We start from the raw sequence: 26172 nt of genomic DNA on the forward strand, positions 1-26172 counted from the left end.
TTATTCCAAACTTTTGACCACAACAGTTATTTGACCCTTATGGTTCCTATTTTATAGAAAGGCAGTAAATCTTACCTGGAAGGTGACGGGCTGATAGATGTCAGACAGGCGGAACTGCTTCAGGAAGCGTTCATCCTCGCTCCAGAAAAGCCGGATATCAGGGATGCCAAACAGAACCATGGCCAGCCTCTCCAGCCCCAGACCAAACGCCCAACCCATCTTATTCCCAGCACCAGCTGCAGAAGAAAAGCACAACTGAGTGGAAAACCTGCTCATTTTATTATTTGTTTCTCAGAGTGTGACATTCTGTCATGAAAAGACAAATGTTTCAACAAGGATGAATGCAGCTAGTCAAAACAAATCCACCCCGATCCAAAACCTTGACGTTCTTCTGTTGTGTTGCAGCATGCGCTTTCAGCATGTAAATATAAACCCTTTAAGTCGACCTGAAAGCAAAACCCACCTTTCAAGGAACGCTTTTGATCGCATTGTGCATGATTCATCGCTTTATGTTATTCCAAATAAAAACTAAATTGTTTGCTACATAATCTCTCAAGAAAACACAGTAACTCGCTCCTCTATTTTGGCTCCTCTCCATTTTGATATGTTAAACTACTTTACACCAGTCAATCAATTCCCAAATATATTGTTTCTCACTGAATATTCAGTTTCACTCATATGTTAAATGAAGTCAAATATGTCTGAATGAGTTGTGAAAAGTGTTGAGTGTAATGCATCTGGAATCTGAGGGTGCAAAAAAAAAAAATCTAAATATTGAGAAAATCTTCTTTAAAGTTGTCCAAATGAAGTCCTTAACAATGCATATTACTAATTAAAATGAAATTTTGATATATTTACGGTAGGAAATGTACAAAATATCGTCATGGAACATGATCTTTACTTAATATCATAATGATTTTTGGCATAAAAGAAAAATCAATAATTTTGACCCATACAGTGTATTGCTACAAATATACCCCAGCGACTTAAGACTGGTTTTGTGCTCCAGGGTCACATATTTGTAATATACATTGCCAGGTTTATTTGACTATGATTGCATTAATTGCAGATTACAAAGCAAGCAAGAGAAGAGGAGAAATGCAGAGAAGAAAAGTTTTTCAAGGAATAATTAAATTGAGATATCTTGTTGATTGACAGTCAGCGACAGGTCTATGTGGCTCTCGTGTGATCAGTGCTGGAAATAGTGCCGCTATTTCTGATGTGATTATAGTCATTATGAATTTTTATTTGCTTTGCAACCCTGTATGACCTATGGTGAGCGGAAGAGTGAACAAACAGAATTTTCTCCTCTTTTCCGGGCTTTCACTCACTCTCTTGCGCGTCACAGTTTAACCCAGTGAGGCATTCCTTCAGATGTGAGGGAAATGTGCTTTATATGTTAATGAAGGGAATGCTCAGGGGTCAAAGCGCTCAGTCAGACGGGACAGAAACCGGAATAAATCTAACCTTCACACGTACAAATCAATCAACTCTCCCTTCCTCTCCCAGGTGGAGACATTAGCGATTCCGATCTCTCTCAAGACCGCCGAATTAAAATTTAGTTTCAAATACTCATTTCACCAATTGCAAAAAATAATAATATACATAAAAATGTTCGTTTTAATTGTCTCCAAGCCTGAATAAGCATGACTTGATTTGAGTGGGAGCTTGAATTTGATTTAAATACATGATTTCTCTGAAGAAAATGAAAGCGGTGTTTGCCCATGAAAAAATTAAAGCCACAATAATTGGGTGTTGTAGAGTTGCTAAGTGACTGTTCTTGGTGTTTTTTATGGGCTTTAGTCAACTAAATTTGTTTCAGGTCAGTCCACCAAATCAGACTGAAGTGTCTGAAACAGTTTGTGACTTGAACAACACAGATCTACAAGTTACTCAATTTAAACTCACCTGACCAAAATGAGCCAAAAATAGCACCATATCTGATTGTATGATGCTGTTTTTTACCAACTCAATCAACGCTTCACTTCCTCCAACAGTCACTGAACTGATGAACCGAACTGAAACAAACTGTCCAAAAGAACCAGTTCGGAAAATAATCGTATTTCCCTGTTTGCCTGAGGCTCTGGATTACAGATAATGCTGCTGTACTTGATGTTCAGTTTCTTGCACACACCGATCGTTTCGCTTCATAAGACCTCAATATATCATCAGGAGCCACGGTATTCATTTTGTGTCGCCTGTATATTCTTTTTTTACTTTCAAAGTGACGGCAACCACTGATTTGCAGTTTATGAATCACCAAGGACCATGGATTCAGCTAAAAATCGTGTTTACTGTTCTACTGAGAAAAAAAGAAACACTTATTTTATTGTGTCTGAGTATAAACAATCAGATTGGATTTCATTGTCAGTTTTTGCCATTCATTGTGCAACAGGTTGTTACGTCAGGCGACTAAAAGACTGTTTGGATTTCAGATAGATTTGGATACTACCCCAATGAAAAACTTAATTAATGGCAAAACATCCTTTGCTAAAGTGTCAGGAATTGTAAAGATGACTTATACATGACTTTGTGTTGTCATATAAAAACAAATGTGACCCTGGACCACAAAACCTGTCATATTGGTCAATCTTTTGAAAATGAGATGTAAACATCATCTGAAAGCTGAATAAATAATCTTTGTTAGGACAGCACATTATTTGGCCGAGATACAACTATTTAAAATAGTGAGAAAATCGCCTTTAAAGTTGTCCAAATTAAGTCCTTAACAATGCATATTACTAGTCAAAAATGAAGTTTTGATATATTTACGGTAGGAATTTTACAAAATATCTTCATGGAACATGATCTTTACCTAATGATTTTTAGCATAACAGAAAAATCAACAATTTTGACCCATACAATGTATTGTTGGCTATTGCTACAAATATATCCATGCTACTTATGACTAGTTTTGTGATCCAGGGTCACAAATGTGAACAACAAATCAACTAATGATAATCAGAAATGTTTCTTGAGCAGCAAATCAGCATATCAGAATGATTTCTGAAGGATCACATGACACTGAAGACTGGAGTAATGATGCTGAAAATTCATCTTGCATCACAGGAATAAATTACATTTTAAAAGTCGAGCAGTTTTTTGTACATTTCTTCAATGGCGATATGAAAATGAAAGTCTTTTGCACATTATGAGGCATCATTTACGTCCGCAGCATGTTCGTAGCGTGACATGAACGCAGCATGAGCAATAGTCACACTGATGCCTGCTTTAGCAAGCACATCTAATTACATGGATGATGATGCAGATGGAAGGAAGACTCCACTGGAGTCGCTCCGGCGCCGAGCTTTGGATTGATGGTGGGGCTGATTGCTATCACTCGTCTGTCAGTGGAAATCACGAGCACATCCAGGGAGATAAAAGAGAGGTGTAAAGCGTTGTGACATGGCTAAGAGTGAAGCGGCGGCTAAGCGGATGGGTGCCAAGACACACACGGCGAAAGCCAGAGACGTCAGCCAGAAGCCGACACGATCTGAATGACCTCAGACGAACGCTTTGCATTTTCAGAGAGGATGATGTCCGAAGCACTCGCAGCCAATCGGAGCGTGGGCTGTGTTTGACGGCATTCGCCTCCTGATGACATCAGCAGGGCTAACAGTCCTTGGCAGCTTTGACTCACAGCTTTGCCGTCCTTCCCTGCCAATCCCACATTCTCTTCCCTCATCTCTCTCATTCGGTCTCCTGCATCCCTCCAGTGCTCATTCCAGTCTCCCGTTGTCTCTGCTCCCTCGCTATTACTCACTTTACGCCCTTTCATCACCCCTGTCCAAACATGGCCCATTTTTCTGCCACTTACTATCAGTTTGCTTCTAGTCCTTGATTCTTTAGTCTCTCAGCACTTCCCTTGCGTGCTTTTTTTTTTTGTTGTTGTTGTTTTTTTTCTCTGGTGTTGATGTAGATTTGCACTAGTTGCCCCTCACCAGAAACACACCTGCTGTTTTCAGCATTAATAATCATGTTTGACAACAGGCTGGAGTCTCTAAAACAGCCGTCGGCATGCTGGGAAACAGAGTGCTGGTTTAGCTTTGTTTAAGATGCTTGTGTTTGCAGGCTTTGGCTGGGGTCAGAGCAAGGTCTACTTATTAACGTTTAAAATAGTCTTACGCAAACCATCAATTAAATTTGAGTTTGGAAAGGGGGAAGCCTAATATGGAGGTGATTCTGGTACGATATGAGTCCCACCTAAAAAAAAAACTATTTCCTAAATAATTAAGTGAAACCCTTTTATGTATAGTACTATAGGCCCTACATACTGTATATTTGGTAGAAAACAAACTAAACTAAACTAAACTAAACTAAACTAAACTAAACTAAACTAAACTAAACTAAAATAAAAATAAATCAATACATACATAACTAAACAAACAAACAAATGGGCTTTTTGTACTGGAGAAAAAATGCTTTGCAAACTCTTTTATCTCAAAGATCAGGACAAAATTTAAACGTAAATATGTACAGCATGTTACTAGAAAATAATGTATATGATGAAACATATTTATTTATGTACTTACATAGAAAACAAACTAGCATCAAAAAAATAAAAAAATAAAATAAAATAAAAAATAAAAATAAAATAAAATAAAATAAAATAAAATAAAATAAAATAAAATAAAATAAAATAAAATAAAATAAAATAAAATAAAATAAAATAAAATAAAATAAAATAAAATAAAATAAAATAAAATAAAATAAAATAAAATAAAATAAAATAAGAACATTATGGACTGGAGAAAACTGTCTTTATTTAAACAATTTTTGTGTGTGTGTGTGTAATACTACATAAATATATTTGGTAGTAAAGAAACCAGCATTAAAATAAAAAATAAAATAAAAAATAAATAAATAAATGAAATAAACATTGTCTATACTGACAAGTCTTTGCTTTCTATCTAGACACACTGATGAAAGAGAAAGTAAAGTCATAATGGAAAGAATGATTGCACGAGGTTGATAATGGGAAGCATACACACTAAACAGTAAAAATACTGAAAGCACAAACATATATTTGAGTTTAACCAAAATGAATGAATGAAAAGTTGTGCAAATTGTCCAACAATAATTAGCTGTGCTTTGACAGGTTTAAAATTTTAATGTGTGGCCAAACTACATTGTGTCTTTATCACTGAAGAAGGACAAGTTTGATAAACACTTTCAGAGTTTTGTCATACGATGTGTAGTGCCGTAAACAAACCCCTTTTCATAGCAGACTCCAAATATAGCTCACTCCAAATGAAAATGCCATGTCAAACATGCTGTAATATCACTGCAGCAGACTTCCAGAGTTCACAGCACTGGTGAATGTTAAAGAGACTCATGTAAAAGAAACATTTGGTGGCTTTTAGACCACATCTGTTAGCTTTAAAATGATCCATGCTCATTTACTTCTTAAAGAAGGCAAATAATCCATGATTTTCATTGGCAAATAGCAAATTGTGGTTCATGACTATGATTGTAAGGATACTGGGTAATTCAAAAAACGGGACAAGCCATTTGCCGTGTCCCACCAAACTTCCCGTTTCAGTACGAACACGTCAACATAGCAAAAAAAAAAAAGTGTGTGTCAAGTAATTTCATGAGGGTTTAAACAGCAAATAAATATTTAAAATATATTTCTATATTTAGGACTATTTTCTCTGTCACCTTTACTGAATAGCATTTGCTAGATGGCTAAAAATGTCACATATTTTTTACAATTTTTTATTCCTGGTATAAAATATACCTTTGATATTTTAGCTGCGATCTGTGTTTGGAAAAAGTAAAGTGGATTTGAGCTGACAGACTCCCGCAGATGACCGTGTTCTAATCCTCTCTGGAGCATTTTTACTTTCTCACACATCTGTTTGTTTTAATCCTTCTTTCCACTTCAATAATCACAGAGCAAATGCTTTTAATCATTAACCCGACTAACAAGCCGCACTATTTATCTACGGCTGCCGAGTCAGACAGACCAAACAGAGGAGGAGAGCACTTAAAGAGGAAGACTCTCCGCTGCTAATGAACGAGTCTCAATTTGGGGATGTTGGACTAAAACGCTCTAAAAATAAACCGATCTTGTCCTCTCATACACTAATTGGCTGATACTCTCCATTGTTTCAGCATTTCTCAGAGAGCATAAGGCATCGCAGTATACAAACACGCTGTACGTGTGAAGCGCTCAGACGTTGAGAGCCATTAATTTCACACTGAGAGAAAGAAAAACAGATCACAAAACCTAATCATCAGGTATGTCGCTTAAATTACCATTAGAGGAAAACATAGACACCTGCAGTCCACGCAGAGACGGAGAGCCTCATTTATTCTGTTATGAACACAAAATTACATTTGCATAGTGAAATTAAAATGGATTTTGCAGGGGGAATATTGGCTCACGCAGCTCCTTACAGAACCATTATCATATATTAACACTATAGGTTATTAACTACTGTGGCTGGCTTCGTAATTAAGTGCTTTTGTTACTTTGTGTCGATACAGGGACAGTTAAACAATATTTTAGGGTGAAAACTGTTGGAAATTAAACTTGGCTAAAATGGGGGAAATATCACTTGGATTTTGACAAAAAGGTGGGGGGGGGGGGCAACATGAATATACTATAGTTTATGGCAAAAATAGCAAAAATTACTTCAATACATTTGGTAACACAAAAAGTACCATGGTTCTTCAAAATTATTCAAATACCATGTTTTTAGACATGCACTATGGTCATATTATTGCATGAATTGCAATGTTATATAACATTCAGTGCATGGTATGATCGTCTGTTCCATCACTGTCCCATGGCACGGTTGGTAAATAAATAAATAAATGGTTATTGTTTTAAACTTTTGTAAAATAAAATAAAATTAAAGTAATAGTAATAAACTGAACAAATTAACAAGAAATCCGAAATTATTATTGTATTCAACTTTTTAAAAAAAACTAAGCAATTTTATATATAAACAAAATAAAATAAAATACAAAATATAAAAATAAATTAAATGAATGAATGAATAATTAAAAACTGCATGAATAAAATAAAAGCAACACTTTTTTAATCTGTTGTTGCTGCAGTGTAATTACACAAATGATCGTGAGCAATATTAAAATGACAAAATTTGCTTGCTGTAGGTTAAGGGTTAGGTTTTGGCTTTTAATTGTGCATTTCAGCAATATTACTATTGTAACTATGTATAACATGTAACAAGGGCACATTAAAATCGTTACCAAATAAATAATTACATAAATAAACAAATTCAGAAAATGTTTATTGTGTTAATCTTTTGTGATAAAAAGAAAAGGATAAAATAAAAATAAAAAATACTGCATTCCTTATCAGACCATGATTTTTTTCCAGCTAAAGAACTTATTCAGATTTACTTTCACCACTAACACAGGTGTCTGGCTGGGTGCTGTATACTATATCTTTATATATGAGTTCAATAACAGTGCTGAACAAATCAACCTGAGGCATCGCCGGCCAGAAAACCAGGGATGAAGAAAAGGGATGGTGCTTCCATGCATTATTGAATGCTCTAACCATATGATTGAGGGCAAATAACTTTTGTCACACTTGTTTTATTCATACAGATGATGAGAAGCTGTGTCTTCACGAGCATCACAGGTTTTGCTGAGGAGATGCGGTCATGGGAAAAGCCCAGAGGAGGTTGGAGGCCACGGACTCAGCATCAGGATCTCTCAGTCTGAGGGTCAGCCCCGCGTGTAATGAAAGCACCAGTGATGTGTGACGCAGAATACAAAAATCACCGCCTAGACGACTAGAATGAAAAGCAGGACATCTGTGTGACAGTCAAAGCATTTAGACGCAGGGCCTAAAATTAACACTCGCCAGATGCCAAATTAGAGTAAAAATCAGCGCTGGTGATTATATGAAAGTGTTTTTTAAAGTTATTCTAACAGTGCCTAAGAACCCAATATGGCTTAGTGCAATTATACAATTGCGAAGATGGCATAGTAATTATATAAATATGTAATCTGAAGCGCTCATGATAATTCCCTGAAGTATTCTACCAAAATAAAAGCCTCTACGGATCAGTGTTTGAAAGCAAAGAAAACAACAACAAGCATAAATATTACTATCCAATATAATAATAATAATAATAATAGCTGTATTGTTATAAATGAAAATTATTATTAAATACTTTACAGTTCAATAGTATTAGTGATTTTTATTCATCTGATTCAATAACAATAGTAATAATACATTTTATTATAACAACAACAAAGATAATAATAATAATAAATTATGTGTGTTTAGCACAAGGTCATTCAAGGCTTGTTTATTTATTTACTTATATATGGTCATTTGAAAATGGGTGCAAAATACAATTATAAAGGTGTTTAACATTTTTTAATACAGTATATATGCCATGTAAATTATGTTGAAATAATCAAAATTATTATTATTATTATTATTATTATTATTAAATACTTTACAGTTCAATTGTTTGTTTGTTTTTCCCCCAACTGATCTGAATGCCAAAATTGGCTGGATTTTTGGAGGAATAAGAATTGTTATAAGCACGTTATAGACACAAGTTTATAGCAGAAAAAAAGTTAAACGGATGTAAAACAAACCTTGCACTTCCATTTTTGGTTGTCTTTTATCACACTGGCCACATTCAGATCTGGGTTGAAGACATATTTATTTCTCCACAGCCTATGATGTTTTTGGGATGGGTTTAATTTGCATGTTTTTTTTTTTGCTAATTCTATTTAATTCTGCTATTTCCGTTTTTTTTTTTTTTTTTTTTTTTACTGTAGCATTTGGTACATTTGTTGTTTTTAAATGTGCTTTATAAATAAATTTGTTGTTTTTTTAGATAGTTAAAAATCTATTTGCACACAACTAATTCAATGTAATTCAATGTCAGTTTTTCTTTGCTTGTTGTTGTTTTCTGCATGTCATGGTCTTTTCGACTAATACTAAACTTGAAATAATCTAAAAAGTTAACCTCTAAAATGACCAATTTACCCAATTAGCATTGGGTGCCCAGCGGCGTTTAATCTGCTCTGAAATCCTCTGAACTCAAACATTGACCTGCGCTAAAATCTTGGCTGACAGCGTCCTCATTTATCTCCATCTCATCCGGCCGTCCTCTGGAGTCTTTTTTGTTGTGCCATGCTCATTTTGTCCTCTGCTTAGAGGACGATGACAACCGAGTTCCTTTTATAAACCACAGCAGCAAGTACAGCTAATTATTCATGAGAGGTTGACAATGTGGCTTAACCTCCTCTAAACGCTGGATAAAAACTAAGCCATGTCGAGTTCCACTTTCGCAAAAACTTCCTCTGTTGCCATTTGCATTTAATCCTCTCCAAATTAAAGGTTGTTTTTGGCGTTGTGTGCATGGTTAGTGCTTCGATACACACGGCTAATTCTTCACATGACATGCCATTGTATTATAAAGTGTGCTACCTGTCATAAAGAAGGGCTTTTCGTTTTAATACATTTAATTAATAGTTGCACCTTTGTGAGACGCGACCGAATCCTCATATGGATAAACAGATATATTAGCATGCTTGGTTCATTTACAAACTTATTACATCTCAATTAGCGTGTCTTGGCTATTCGGGGATGATTGCTCTCTGGTCCCACTGCAGCAGCTGCCTGGGGACACGAAAGCCCAACACTCACGGTGACATATTCATTCTCGTTCCTGTCTTGGAGCTCCACAGTTAGTCTCTGTCTTGCAAACTCAGAGCTGAAAAAGAGCAGTGAACCAGCTGAATTTAGACTAGATCACGGTCTCGGTCATGACCTGAGCAACGGTTCGCTTTAAGCTGCAAAAATTCCTGCTAAAGCAGTGATATATTGCATAAGACCGGCAGGAATTGAGTATACAGCAACATCGCTGAGTTATCGATGCTGATTGCTTGGCACAAATTCAAAGGGTATTGTATTGATTATTTTTCTGGAACTGATACGTTTAATGAAGAGGCTAAAAAACTCAACAATGGTAAGTGAAATGTGGTTCTTAAAGTGATAGTTCATCTAAAAATGAGACATTTCTGAACATTTATTCACCAACAGACCATCCCAGATGAATGAGTTTGTTTCTTCATCTGAATAGTTTTGAGAAATGTGTCATTCCATCATTTGCTCACCAATGGATCCTCTGCAGTTTATGGGTGCCGTCAGACTGAGAGACCAAACAGCTGATAAAAACATCACAATAATCCACAAGTAATCCACACCACTCCAGTCCATCAATTTACATCTTGTGAAGCCAAAAGCTGAGCATTTGTAGTAAACAATCCATCATTAAGGCGTTTTAAACAGTCACTTCTGGCCAAAACATGACTCCACACATTTAATCCATAATAATGCTTCCTCCAGTGAAAAAGTCCATCTCCTGTTGTCACTCACGTCAAAATCCACCCACATATGTGCTTAAAGTGTTTTTTTTTGGACCATTTTTTGCTCATAAACAGTGCTTGATCAGTGCATATTTCTCTCCTGATTCAGACGAGACGACTTTTTCACTGGAGAAAGAAATATTATGCATAGAGGACTTGGATTCTTAATGATGGATTTGTTTCTTACAAACATGCAGATTTTCTCTTCTCAAGATGTTAATTGATGGACTGGAGTGTGGATTACTTGTGGATTATTGTGATGTTTTTATCTGCTGTTTCGACTCTAATTCTGACGGCACCCATTCACTGCAGAGCATCCATTGGAGAGCAAGTGATGGAATGCTACATTTCTCTCAATATTCTTGGACGCACTGAGGGTGAATAAATTATCTGCAAATTTTCATTTTTGGGTGAACTTCCTTTAACCTTAAAATTTTGATGATCAACCTCAGGAGGACTTTATAAACATTTATTAGCAATGAACAATCTAAATTATCTATAAATCTAAATAGCAATAAATTAATCTAAATTAAACAGACAATGTTTATTACATTTGGAAGATAAACTAAATAAGAAAGAACTTCAGAAAAGATTTTAAACTTAATGTGATTTAGTATCATATTTAGCATTTAATGCGATTTTACTGCAGCATCAATAACTGTAGTTACTATAGAGGAATTTGTTCAAAACTACTCAATTGTCAAATTTTGTTATTACACAAACAAACAAACAAACACACACACACACACACACACACACACACACACACACCAGAATGGGTAACAGGGTTGAAAATATGTGCTAATATGTCACTAATATGTGCTAATTTCGACATATTCTCATTCTTTCAAACTAACTGAACTTCAGGAAATCTGTATGACATACCATACTAAATATATCAGAAAAACAAACAAACAAAAAAACAACAACTGAAGAGTTTCCAATCTCAAAACTGAGCTGTGAACCAGGTCACAGTCTAGGACATTTTCTGCTGAACTGGGTGAAAATTCCTGTAAAAGCCACGTGACACGCTGCATAAAATGGGGCATCACTTTCATAAATACAACCATATACAATACCATGTTTTGCATCTAAATGAAAATTTGAGTACATTCATTTGTGAGAAACTTACCTTGTTTTAGAAAGCTGGGACATGCACTTAACACAATGCATGGTCTCATGACGCATCTAAGACATATTTAAGTGTCAGATGACTCTCCAGCACATCAATTAAAGTGCAAAATATAGGTGATTTTGGAAAATTAACTTTGGGCTTTGTTATAATTATTATTTTTTTATGTCTGAAAAGTTGGAAAGGGACACAAGGGTGATAAAAGACCCCAATTACAAGACTGCTGATCAAATTCAATCATTATGTATATTAATTAAATCTCCAGGCTTGTGCAATATAAATGTTATGCTCTCAATCCACTTGATTTGGCAGCTTTGCATTCCATTAGCATCTATTTCCAACAACTACGATTAATTCTTAATTATCCAGTGATGCATTCATTTTTTCCTCGCTTTGCTTTGTTGTTTCAAATGAAGCGCAATAGATATGTTGCATTGTGGGTAGGGATGGATCCGGTCATAATAATGACCACTGACCATGAATCTGCAGACGAAATTCAGCAGCAAACAACGTTCAACAAGGGGGTGAACGATATGACTTAATATTCAACTTCATCTTGAGGGACTGAAAAAATATATATATATCTTTGATAATAAAGTTAAGGACATCTTTTTGTCCATAAATTCAGATTACAAGTCGTGAACACTAAATATGCAAAGTTACCACCTGGTCCCATTAATATTAGATGGAGATGTTCTGATGTGAAGGGAATTAACATGTCAGCCCATCCAACTAAACAGGCAAATGAGTCCGCACTTGTCCCTGAAGCGTTAAAAAACAGGATGCAACAAATTCGTCTAAACGGCTCTCATTAACAAACGGTTCAATCGCGGAAACTGCAAAAAATCCAAGCATATGGTTGTACTTGGACTGTTGCTATGATACCAAACTTGCATATTGCTGTAGTAATCGAAGACATTGCAGTGAGATGGAAATGATTGATTTGCTCAGTCATCTGTAAGTTCACACAGTCCTGGCTCATAAATATGCAGCAAAGCCAAACAACTGGATCGATGGCTGTTATAATTATATAGCAGAGCGAGAGTGAAACAATGATATTAAGCAAACAATCAAACACTGAGCGCAATGCTTACAGAATGCCTACCTACAGTCATACATATCCATCTAATTCATACATTATTCATTGTTCTCAACGAGTGAGCCTACAAATTCTCTATCAAACAATAAAATAGTGTCACTGCAAGCAGCAATCAATGGGTTTAGAGGCAAATGGGAACACAAAAAAGCCTTAAATGAGACATTTGGCATGATACTGTCACTAAAGTATTCACAATTGTATGAGGTTTAGTTGAAGATGCTGAGATGTTTGAAGCATGTCATGTTCATCCTGATGTTGCATTGATTGCACACACCACTATTACAAGAAATTAGACCACAAACCAGAGACCTCAAAATGTCCTAGTCAGAAATGAAAGAGCATTCCGGATGTATTTTAGTCCACAAAGTTAAAAGCTCATGAGAACACACACGCTTTCTAGCCAAACCCAGTCCCAAACCTCTGAGGCTTTCCTGAAAACCTTTCTGCTTGGCATCACTCTGAAAAAAAAAAAAACCCTGTGGTTTCTGTGGTGCCCAGTGAACTGACACACAAAATGATGCAATTACATGTTGTGGTTAATTATTACATGCATATGCATAAAAATGCAGAGCATCTACAACAGTAACAAGTTTTTGTTTTTTTTCCCTCTAACCACAGGCAAGAAGCAGTGGTTGCCTTACAGCATGGCAGCTAAAGCCTTGGGGTTTCTTTAATCGGAAGTTTGCTGGCTTTATCCCTGCAAGGCAAGAAGAGTATGGCACTTAACCCAGGGTTGCTTCAGGGGGCTTGTTCCAGTAACAATGAATGCAAGATGCTACGGATAAAAACATTTTCTAAGTGACTACACATTAAAACCCAAAGACACAAAGCATTGAGAATTCACAATTAAAAAAGATTTTTTTTTTTCAGATTAAACTTAAAAGGGGTCATCGGATGCCCATTTTCCACAAGTTGATATGATTATTTAGGGTCTTAATGAAAAGCCTTTAACATAGTTTGGTTAAAATTTCTCAATGATAGTGTTAAAAAAAAACACCTTTTTAAACCTGTCAAAAACCGCTCTTGTCAGAGCAAGCAGTTTTCCTTTAAATGTTAATGAGCTCTGCTGACTCCGCCCCTCTCTTCTGAGCCATTGGGACCGTTTACTTTAGCCGCATTCATCGAGAAACTTGCTAATTAGCACATTATTAGGAAAGGCAATATGCAAAGATTCATTAAAAACCCTTATACTCACTTCTTCTGTAGGTGAAGCTGGATCACGAATGATTTGCACGAACATAGACGCATTTAGGTAGATCAGGGGGTGCATTCCCTTCAAAAACAAATGTAGTCCACTGCGTCTTCAGCGGCTCAGATGTCGGGAGTAAATGACGACTGTTATATTCATTATTACATCCAACAACAGAACACCTCAATCGCTTAATCGGAGACATCTTGTCCTCCCCTGCACTGGAGTTGACACAATGGCGGTCGGACTGTTTACAGCGCTCAGCTCACTCAGGGCGGGTCTAAGGTAAGACGGTCTTGTCAATCAACTATCGTGGGAGGGGCCTGTGCAGAACTACGCCATTCTGACAGGAATCTCAGAACAGCCTGATTTGAGAAAGGGGATTTAAAAAAAAAAAAAACACTGGGTGGATTTTTATCATTATATGATGGATGTGTACACACACTTCCAACACACATATACTGCATGTTCAAACAACTTGTAAAGTGAATTTTGCATCCGCAAAAATTGAGAGCAAGAAATTGCCTTGCCTTGCCTTTAAGTGTAATGGACAAAACAAAAGGGTAAATGACATCCTGGGGCCTGTTTCATAAAACTACACTGAACAAAATTATAAACGCAACACTTTTGTTTTTGCCCCCATTTTTCATGAGCTGAACTCAAAGATCTAAGACTTTTTCTATGTACACAAAAGGCCTATTTCTCTCAAATATTGTTCACAAATCTGTCTAAATCTGTGTTATGTTAGCATTCAGTCGCTGCTGTGTTCACACTGCACGATGGATCGGTGACAGGGGCTTTCACATTGCACAATTTCACAATAGGAAGAATCGCCGACAACTCTGTCTGATCCACAAACTACGTTTCACAAGAAAACACACGCGAGAAGTGATAAGGAAATAACGCGAGAACCTGCGTGCGTCAGCCCATTGTTCTCAAACGAGTGTTCATTTGTTCATTTCTCTACCATAAGCCGTCTCCAAAGGCATTTCAGAGAATTTGGCATTACATCCAACCAGCCTGGCAACCACAGACCACGTGTAACCACACCAGCCCAGGACCTCCACATCCAGCATCTTCACCTCCAAGATCGTCTGAGACCAGCCACCCGGACAGCTGCTGCAACAATCGGTTTGCATAACCAAAGAATTTCTGCACAAACTGTCAGAAACCGTCTCAGGGAAGCTCATCTGCATGCTCGTCATCTTCATCGGGGTCTCGACCTGACTGCAGTTCGTCATCGTAACCGACTTGAGAGGAAAATGCTCACATTCGATGGTGTCTGGCACTTTGGAGAGGTGTTCTCTTCACGAATGAATCCCGGTTTTCACTGTACGGGGAAGATGGCAGACAGCGTGTATGGCGTCGTGTGGTGAGCGGTTTGCTGATGTCAACATTGTAGATCGAGTGTCCCATGGTGGCGGTGGGGTTATGGTATGGGCAGGCATATGTTATGGACAACGAACACAGGTGCATTTTATTGATGGCATTTTGAATGCACAGAGATACCGTGACGAGATCCTGAGGCCCATTGTTGTGCCATTCATCCACGACCATCACCTCATGTTGCAGCATGATAATGCACGGCCCCATGTTGCAAGGATCTGTACACAATTCCTGGAAGCTGAAAACATCCCAGCTCTTGCATGGCCAGCATACTCACCGGACATGCCACTCATTGAGCATGTTTGGGATGCTCTGGATTGGCGTATACGACAGCGTGTTCCAGTTCCTGCCAATATCCAGCAACTTCACACAGCCATTGAAGAGGAGTGGACCAACATTCCACAGGCCACAATCAACAACCTGATCAACTCTATGCGAAGGAGATGTGTTGCACTGCGTGAGGCAAATGTTGGTCACACCAGATACTGACTGGTCTCCGGACCCCCCCAATACAGTAAAACTGCACATTTTAGAGTGGCCTTTTATTGTGGCCCGCCTAAGGCACACCTGTGCAATAACCATGCTGTCTAATCAGCATCTTGATATGCCACACCTGTGAGGTGGATGGAGTATCTCAGCAAAGGAGAAGTGCTCATTAACACAGATTTAGACAGATTTGTGAACAATATTTGAGAGAAATAGGCTTTTTGTGTACATAGAAAAAGTCTTAGATCTTTGAGTTCAGCTCATGAAAAATGGGGGCAAAAACAAAAGTGTTGCGTTTATAATTTTGTTCAGTGTAGTTTACCAAATAAGCCAGGCTAATTTAAGTTGTTCTGACTTATTGTCACTTGATTTGGTTTCCGAAAGCAAAATTAGCATAGCTCAAGCTCAGTCACTGTGGCAACTTATGCTGAGAAACTAACCTGGTCAGGAGCAGGCTAACTGCAAGGCTAAGCTGAGCTCCTCTAACACTGACCAATAGGAACGCATCGATATTACCACTGACTCTCTCACATACAATTAGCTGATTTTATTATTAGTCCAAAAATAAAAGTATACAGAAAATGCAACTTAAATAATAAAATAAATAAACATATAGGCTACAACCAACTGTATTTAACATATTGTGCCCAAAATGTAATGACCTTTTTTTTTTTTAAGATATATGAAAACATTTTAACATAGCTGCTACTTGCGCATTAAGTTGATCAGCAGTTTCTAGCCATGCAGCTTTTCTTTCTGATTTTATGACAGCTGTTCCTTTTATGGTTATTAGTAGATAATTAAAATTACTCTTTAAAGCATTAAAAACACTAAATTAAAAGTTTAAATCACTGAATTAAAGATGAAAATAAATAATAGAAATCAGACTACATTTTAACTGATAAGAGGAACACACATTTATCTCATTTGAGCTGGTAGGGCTGTATTAGCCAGCTTAGATTTGATTTACAGTTACTGCCATCATAAAATTACACTTATATGTAGGATTAAAATTCTACATGTCACATTTAATGTCCAATAACAAATATTTTAGCAGAATGTATATTTTATTCAGAATTATTGCCCTATTATTCTATTCCCCCATCTGTGTAGCGCGCATGCACGCAGCTTTGCTCGTTTGCTCGTGTAAACCTCATCCACTCCTGACAGCAAATTGGATATACATTGTAAAAAAATAAAAAGTTGAGAAAAAAGTTTAAGGCAACCAGCTTCAGCAGATTTTTGAGTCTTCTCAACTTGTTTCTGTAGGAGATTTTTTGAGTTATCAACTTTTTGTTGTATAAACTGAAAACAAGCTGAGAAAACTCAAAAATCTGCTGAAGCCGGTTGCGTAAAATCTTTAAGTTCTCAACTTTTTATTTTTTACAGTGTATTTGCATGACTTTCTAACATTTACAGATGAAAAATATACCTGTGACGTGTCAGTTATGAATTGAGGAAAACACAATGTCTCAAATGCATTAAACAGCACAAATATTCGCTGTTTGTATAAAAAGTTTATCCCAAAAAAAAAAAAAAAAAAAATCACATATATATATATATATATATATTCGCTGTTTGCCATGGTGGATCAATTTGATCCATTATCGACATTAAGGGCTGCTTAAGAATAAGTGTGCACATCAAATTATCCTGACTCACTGAACCTGGATCGAATTAGTGTGATTGCGTGAACTTAAATTGTCGTTTATGAAAATGCTTTTGTCCCGATTGATTTGTTAGGTTATTTCAAGTCAGGTTTTGGACTTTAATCCACACTTTTCTTATAGCGTCTTTTATGAAACAGCCCCTGATGAGCAAAAGAAAGCAAAGCAAAAAAAAAAAAAAACGTAATGGACACCCAAGTGAGCAATTCAACAAACAAACAAAAAAAAAAAAAAAAAAAACAGTAATGGACATCTAAGTGAGCAAAACAACACAAGAAAAAACATTGATAGACAGACAGACAGACAGACAGACAGACAGACAGATAGATAGATAACCTTGTGCTAAATGAGCGCATGCATACAGTATATAACCTTACTGTATGGCATATTATTCTTCTTACTATATTACACAATATTCTATTAAATATCTCAACAAGATAATAGCACCTTATGGCCCCTATAACAATGTGCTTAAGTTTAAGATATAAATGCTGCTTTGGAAAACAGCCATAGCTCCATCGTAAAATAATGTGCTGTAACAGAATTTAAGAAAATGGGAAAACCCTATGCATTTCCTTGAGTATCGATGCACTGTGAATCCACTGATTCAGCGTTTTAGCCACACTATCAACTATTTTTTTCAACCTCTCAGAGCCTTCCAAAGGAGTTTATCAAGTGTACTAGCAAGCGTCCATATTCCCACCCTGTCCTACTGACAATACTCTTTCCAGTTTCCTTGAAAGCATCTTTGACAATTGCTTTCTTTCTGAAAGGCGCTCTCTCTTCCAAAGAGAGCAGCTGATCAGTCCTGAGGTTGAAGACGGCCTCAGGTGGGCAGCGTGCCAGTCGTTAACACACCTGTTTTTCATTCCAGCAGCATCGCCCCATTGATTGCTGAGTCAGGCAGAGCTGTAGCCGTGTATTTGCCGCGCTAACATGTGCAGCTCCCACACACACCCACTCAAACACAGTGCATAGAGTTCAGATGTGAAGACACGCATAGCAACCGCGCAGGGACGCGATACAAGGTTTGACATTCGAAAAGACTCTAAAGACGCTAGAAATGATGCTATGCAGATTCATGCAGATTTTGCTTTGACCCTTCATATTACAAGGCTGTATGTCCCGATTACATAAAACAATTGCTTAAAGGTAAAGTTCACCCAAGTAATATTAATTTTAATAAATCATTTATTCACCCATATTTTATTTCAAAATCATGATTTTCTTTTTTTCAGCAGAATACAAAAGAAGATTTCTGATAAGCATTTCAACTGTTTTCGTCCATATTATGAAAGGCAATAAGGTTCAAAACATTTAAGCTCCAAAAAGGACATAAAAGTTGCATGAAATTAATTCAAGAGACATTGATCACCGTACATAAACACAGAACAAAGGTGAACTATGTAAGTCAAAATGAAATACAAATTCACCTTATCTATTTTATATCGTCTTAATGATCTTATTTTATACTATTTATTTATTTGTTTATATATTAATTATTTTTTTATTTGTTTTTCTGTCCATAATTTTTCATCAAAATATCACACCTCCATTTATGCAGGACTTCAATCATTTTGTCTGCTTAAATTCTGTCTCTTTCTTATAAACGAGTTTACTTTTTATTTTAGCTGGAAACTGCAGTGAATTTTATGCATACATACTGTATGTTTTTTAGAGTTTCACTTTTCTAATGAGCCTGGGTTGCCAAAAACCACGACATGCAGAAAACTGCAGGGACACTTGTATTTGCTTATTTAAAGATAAAAAAAATAAATATTTGACTTGCCAAATAATAAGTCATTCTCAAAGTACAATGATAAGAGTATGTTATTTGATAAATGTAAAACCCTCGTTTTTCCTCTGAATGATCTGTTTCCTGTGACCACAAGCTGTTGCATACAAAACAGCCACATGCATATTACATAACACACATCCGCACAGCCAGTCCGAGTGAGATGAACTTGATTATCCTGGCTGAAATTGAACATGCTACATATCACCAGCAGCTGTGGGTGCTTGTCTAAATGGGATGTAATTTAGTCCTCATTACACAATGCAAGCCTTAGGCGTTACGGCAAAGCCTTCATTTCAGTAAATAGGCCAGAGAAATACATTGCACAACGAGGGAAACATAGAGTATCTCATTCACTCATTTTCCTCTGCTTCTTCATTGCCTTCTTTCCCTCTCTGTCCTTTCGATGACTCTATTCGCTAAAGTGTCCAGGACTATTTGTCCCCCTCTCTCGGGTGTGATGGCTGAAACGGAACAGTGCACAAGCAAATGTTTGCACTAACAGTGCAAACCCGAGAGACCAGACGTGCAGGAGGCAACTGTGACCGAGTATGTGTGTTTGCCTTTTAAGAGGAAGAGGAAGAGAAGGCAAAGGGATATATATGACTGTAGGATAGACAGAACGATAGATTAATGATAGAACAAGGGATAGATAAATTGATAGAAAGAGAAATACAGATGATAGATAGATAGATAGATAGATAGATAGATAGACAGACAGACAGACAGACAGACAGACAGACAGACAGACAGACAGACAGACAGACAGACAGACAGACAGACAGACAGACAGACAGACAGACAGACAGATAGACAGATAGATAGATAGGATAAAATAATAGGAAAAATAATATAATTATAGATAGAATGATAGATATATAGAACGGTAGAACAATAGATAAATAGAATGATAGATATAACCATATAACAATAGATAGAACGATAGACAGATAGAACGGTCAATAGACAGATAGACAGAGAGACAGACAGATAGATAGATAGATAGACAGACAGATAGACAGATAGACAGACAGACAGACAGACAGACAGACAGATAGACAGATAGATAGATAGATAGGATAAAATGATAGGACAAATAATATATTTATAGATAGAATGATAGATATATAGAGCGGTAGAACAATAGATAAATAGAATGATAGATATAACCATATAACAATAGATAGAGCGATAGACAGATAGAACGGTCAATAGACAGATAGACAGAGAGACAGACAGATAGATAGATAGATAGACAGATAGATAGACAGACAGACAGACAGACAGACAGACAGACAGACAGACAGATAGACAGATAGATAGATAGATAGGATAAAATGATAGGACAAATAATATATTTATAGATAGAATGATAGATATATAGAACGGTAGAACAATAGATAAATAGAATGATCGATAGAATGATATAGCAATAGATGGAACAATAGACAGACAGACAGATAGAACGGTCAATAGACAGACGGATGGACGGACGGACAGACAGACAGACAGATAGACAGATAGATTTTGGCGGGTGAAATATGACCTGAACACTTCTTTGTGAGATTCACCCATTTATTTTGTCCTGTTCTACATTATACCCATTGACTAACTTGCTACTGCTTTTGTAATACAAAAGGTGCATTATTTATCAGGCCAATAAAGCACTAAAAGACACTGCAACTGAGAAAGACAAAGGGTGAGGGAGATACAGAAGAAGCAGAGTCTGACTGAAGGAAGGCTGACTGATTAAAAAACTGCCAGCTCGTCAAAAACGAAGCATCCTGTCAGAAGCCCTGTAATGAGGCCAAAGACACATGTGCGTATGAAAGAGAGAGCTTTAAGCGGAGCCGGTCACAACTGGCACATGATTTATTCAGTGCGGGAGGGCGGGGGGTATTAAGGATTAAGACTAAGATTGAAAGCGCCACCTGAACCAGAAAGAGAGCTCAGCTGGTACCTTCCCCACCTACCAGCCGCCCCCCGCTCCCCTGCTGTCCCAGAGGCCCCAGGGCGTGTGACTTGAAGGGCCGTTAATTGTCACCAAACACGGCTTTAATCACATTCCCCAGGCCCCCCGCTCTCTGGGGCGTGACTAAACCTCAACCACGCTGCTGACGCGTGCCTTCATTAACACCGGGTCCCATATGCTGTGGACAGTCCCGGCGAGGTCCCACAGGACTCTGTCCTGGGCCCGCTGCAGAATTGATGCGTCCAGGGATTACACGCCGCGCTCTAATGAATAACTAAGTGGATCTACCGCCAAACCGGTGCCGCACTGTTACCCCTCTTCCCCTTTCATTAGTGAAGCTCCGCCCCTAAACCAAACACACCACCTCTGGCACACTTACGCCACGCTTAACATATGGCGGTCACGCTCAGAGGCGAATAAATAACCTTTCAACTTCCCAGGACGCTCCGTTCCTGTTTTTTTCTCCTCCCTGTCTCACTCGTCCCCAAACCCCCGCCGGCCACCACACGTTTAATGCTGTCTTGCTGGCAGATTTTTATTGTCCTACTGCTCTGAAGAGAAAAGAGAGAATGTGTGAGTGTGGACGGGTGTGTGAAATAAGGGGGGTGTGAGAAGACTGAATGAGAAGTTGCCATAGCAACGGAGCCACACTGCTCTGCCGCAGTGAAGAAAGGCAGAAAGAGAGAGTTGGAAGAGTGAAAATGAGAATGGAGGGGGGAGTGAAGGAGAACGGCGGAGAGGATTTGACAGAATCCCTGCAGTCCGGTGAGGAAGCAGGGAAGGAGAGGGCTGGGACATCGAGAGAAGTCAAAGAGGAGACTGAGTGAGAGTGAGTTTGTGTTTGCGTACGTATGACGACAGTCGATGCAGAGGAGGGTCAGTTTGTCAGCAGTTGTGGAAAAACTCTGAGACACCAGCAGTTAAGGGGAAAAAACTCCCTTTCCTTCCACTTCTGTTTTTTTTCTGTCTTTTTCATTGAAACTGATAGCGCTGAATGTCATTGCCGGATGTTCACGTCAATTCGTAACATCACCAGAGGCAGAATGAGAAGTTACACTTGGTCACTATGTTGCATTTTTACTGTTCTGACAACAATCCAATAAGCACAATTCTAAACACAATTATAGATATTAACATTATTTATGAATAACGTGGATAGGTTGAGACTCTCAAAGCTGAATGTCATTGCTGGTTGCTAGCATCAATTCTTAACATCGCCAGGGGGAGAATGCAGAAAGTCACACTTGGTCACCATGTTGAATTTTTACTGTTCTGATAACAATAGAATAACAAAAAGACCAAATGTAAATGTCTTCCAATATGCATTCAATAGTAATTCGAACACTCAAATCACTTTCGGAAGATGCAGCTAGACCACATGTAAATGCAGCTAGTTGTTCGGGTAACGTTTGTAAACGTTTCCCCCAAACCACACAAAAGGGAGAAATCATAGAACAGACATGGATGAAGAAAGCACAACTCTAACATTAGTTGCAATATGGGGTTGCAACAAAGTGAACAAAATTTTGCTGCTGGCATTGGCATCATCGTGGACACTAATATTTGCATACATCATGGGAATTATATATTATGATTTATATCAGTGTTGCATTTATATGGCCAAGTGTAAATGAGATGTGCATACACAATCAGACAGCAATCTTATTGCAAAGAAACATATGTTTGTGTTTGTAATCTTTCAATAAAATGTAGTAATTTATTCCACCTCTGAAACATCTTTTTTGTCTCTATGCGCATTTCAACCTCTCCCTTACAATAAAGGTCAGTTTACATGATCTAATCCATCCCTAGTGGATGAATTTGGGTCCAATCCAACATTTTATTTCTCACTGAATATGCTGTATTCTCAGAAAAAAAGAGGGACAAAAGCGGTCACTGGGACGGTACCCTTTCAAGGTACATTAGGTACATTATTTACCCCTAAAGGGTGCATTTTAGTACCTTAAAAGTTACATGTTCCCATGTTTTCACAACCGTGTACATGGCCATTCAAGATTAGGGAATAAATCACACTCCCTGGTATTACTATCTGACGCAATTAGAATATCATCTATGGCTACAGTACTTAATACTTGGACACTTACAGCAGCTACTGACAGATATTTAGTTAATAAGCCATTTTTTGACACAAACTGTGTGGGTTTGTCGAAATTCATTAAAATTGCTTCTACATTACGATGAAAACTTTGATTAAACAAGCCCCGTAACCTTGACAGGAAGGCACGGTTTGCCTAAACGCTGCCAGAATGACACCCGTGAGCGGATTCGTCTGAGCAGCAAAGCCTTGAGGAGGGGAGCAAGGCCTTCTGACAGCTGTCTGGAGACACGAGGGCTTTGTTTACCCAGTTGTGAATATGCATTGCCACTCGAGTGGGTGTACACAGGGATAAAGCAGTGATTGAGTATAACCAGACAAAACAGGAAGAGAGACGCACACTCAGTAATCTGTACTCCTGTCAGGCACAGCACTGCGAAAGACACAAACTTTCTACTAAAGTCCAATCAAAGCAGGATTACAAGTGCCCTTGCTGTGATGATAAATACGAGAGTGGAAATCAATTTCCATATTATCATTCTAGACTCAGATTTTCATAAAAAGTGGTTTATGACTCTTTGTTTGGTCATTCAGTCGGTCTATAATCATAGCGACTGACCTCTTTGGAGCCACACAGAAGATAAAACTGAACGAAGATGTGAGGACCATAAATAGAAAGCTCTTTACAAGAAACGTTATTTTTCCATGCTGCCAAAACAATGCAGGGGAGAGCAGTAGCCTTCCAGCACAACGGAAGAGATGCACTTGACCATGAGTGGTTTCAAAGAGAGAGATGATGGGAAGGGTGGAACGGAGAATAAAAAATAAAGTGTGAGAGAGACGGGGGCTCTTAAGGACTTGCCTTCAGCTTTTAATTATTGATGGATTCAAAATGCCAGAACACACAAGAGGACCTAAAGATAAAATGCTCAAAAATATTCTTTGTTGGAGAGAGGCCGCCGACTGCGTTTACAGAAATAAGAATATTCCAGTGTTAATTGGAATTTGGCCATATTCTGATAATGCATGCACAATGCAACTGCAATAATCCCATTTAGCAGCATTCAGATTACAAGAAATCTGAATAAAACATTTGACATATGCCTGCATTAATCTGAATTTTGGGTCATGTAAACGCCTTATTCGCAATAGTTTATTCCTGTGATGCAAAGCTGAATTTTCAGCATCATTACTCCAGTCTTCAGTGTCACATGATCCTTCAAAAATGTTCATTTTAATGCTAAAGGAAAAATTCTGGTTATTATGATCATTATTGATGAAAAGAGTTCTGCTGCTTCATTTATTTATTTATTTTTGTGGAAACTGATAAAAACATTTTTTTTTTTTTTCAGGACTCTTTGATGAATAGAGTGTTTAAAATAATTTGAAGCATTTATTCAAAATAAATCTTTTGTTACGTTATAAATGTCTTAACTGTCACTTTTGACCAATTTATAATTTTTAATTTAATTTATAATGATGGACCTTAATTGTAAATAAAGCAAATGATTAAGTCAAACGTAACATGTAGAGTGTAAAATCAAGTTAACAGAGCAGTGAGAAAAAAGCGATCACTCGCCATTGAGTGGCACTGTCGTTAATTGGCCGTTACATGTTCCACATGTCAGCAGTGCAGACGGCGGGGGACGCAGTGCTGTTTAACACAGACAGGATCGATGAAGAGAGCAGATGAGATTGAAGAATTAAGTGGCAGTGAGGAGTGAGATGACTGGGCCGGTGGAGAGGGAGGGCCGGTCATGCAGGTCCATCCCCGGGGAGGAAAACCATGTCTCTGCAGTCATGCGTGTCTTTCTCCTCCCCCTTTTACTGGTGCGCTTGGATCTCCCTCGTGTGGGACTACCCCCTCCGCTTCATGAGGGCTGGTTGCCTCACACAGCACTGCACAACACCGCCATCTACTGGCAGAGGCAGAACGCCATTCTCTCTGTCTCAAAGGTGTGGCCACTGCTCTGGAGGCACCAAGCGGCTGGAAAACCTTCTAAGCATCTTCATTTTTAGGCATCTCACACTCACTATGTGAAGGCTGCTCCAAACAGATTATGCAGAAAAAATTATGCTGTTTTGGATTTCTCATTTTGATCAAATTCAATGGCAGCATCTCACGCATCCTTTGGTCATCCCAGAATGCATTGTGACAAGCTCATCTGAGGGTGGTTGGAATCAAGGGCGATGCTAAATATAAGTATATTTTATTGATTATTGGTTGTTCAGCAACAGTCTGACATGCTCTGTGAGCATCAGTTTCTTTTGTGCTTCCCATGACATGCAGTATTCAATCACACTTAAAACTTACTCTTAATAATCTTCATGATTCATTTTGTGTCATGGTAACAGTATGTTATCATGCAGCTGTTTTTGCTAGAAGAAAAATAAATCTGAATAAACATGTAAAATGAAAGTGAAATGCTTATATATATATATACACAGTGGGGCAAAAAAGTATTTAGTCAGCCACCAACTGTGCACGTTCTCCCACTTAAAAAGATGAGAGAGGCCTGTAATTTTCATCATAGGTATACCTCAACTATGAGAGACAAAAAGAGAAAAAAAAAATCCAGAAAATCACATTGTAGGATTTTTAAAGAATTTATTTGCAAATTATGGTGGAAAATAAGTATTTGGTCAATAACAAAATTTCATCTCAATACTTTGTTATATACCCTTTGTTGGCAATGACAGAGGTCAAACGTTTTCTGTAGGTCTTCACACACTGTTGCTGGTATTTTGGCCCATTCCTCCATGCAGATCTCCTCTAGAGCAGTAATGTTTTGGGGCTGTCGCTGGGCAACACGGACTTTCAACTCCCTCCAAAGATTTTCGATGGGGTTGAGATCTGGAGACTGGCTAGGCCACTCCAGGACCTTGAAATGCTTCTTACGAAGCCACTCCTTCGTTGCCCAGGCGGTGTGTTTGGGATCATTGTCATGCTGAAAGACCCAGCCACGTTTCATCTTCAATGCCCTTGCTGATGGAAGGAGGTTTTCACTCAAAATCT

The 26172-nt window shown here is 37.8% G+C and overlaps 1 protein-coding gene across 4 annotated transcripts in view; it reads right to left on the reverse strand.

Annotated features, from left to right (window-relative positions):
- fars2 (phenylalanyl-tRNA synthetase 2, mitochondrial) overlaps positions 1–26172 on the reverse strand; it is a 149303-nt gene that overhangs the window by 69710 nt on the left and 53421 nt on the right. For all 4 annotated transcript variants that reach the window (XM_058765926.1, XM_058765927.1, XM_058765929.1 and 1 more), the window contains one exon: positions 76–236. In XM_058765926.1, the coding sequence (XP_058621909.1) occupies positions 76–236 (161 nt within the window). The remainder of the gene's footprint in view (positions 1–75; positions 237–26172) is intronic.

The sequence above is a fragment of the Onychostoma macrolepis genome, chromosome 24, assembly GCF_012432095.1.
Source record: "Onychostoma macrolepis isolate SWU-2019 chromosome 24, ASM1243209v1, whole genome shotgun sequence".
NCBI classification, from domain to species: Eukaryota; Metazoa; Chordata; class Actinopteri; order Cypriniformes; family Cyprinidae; genus Onychostoma; species Onychostoma macrolepis.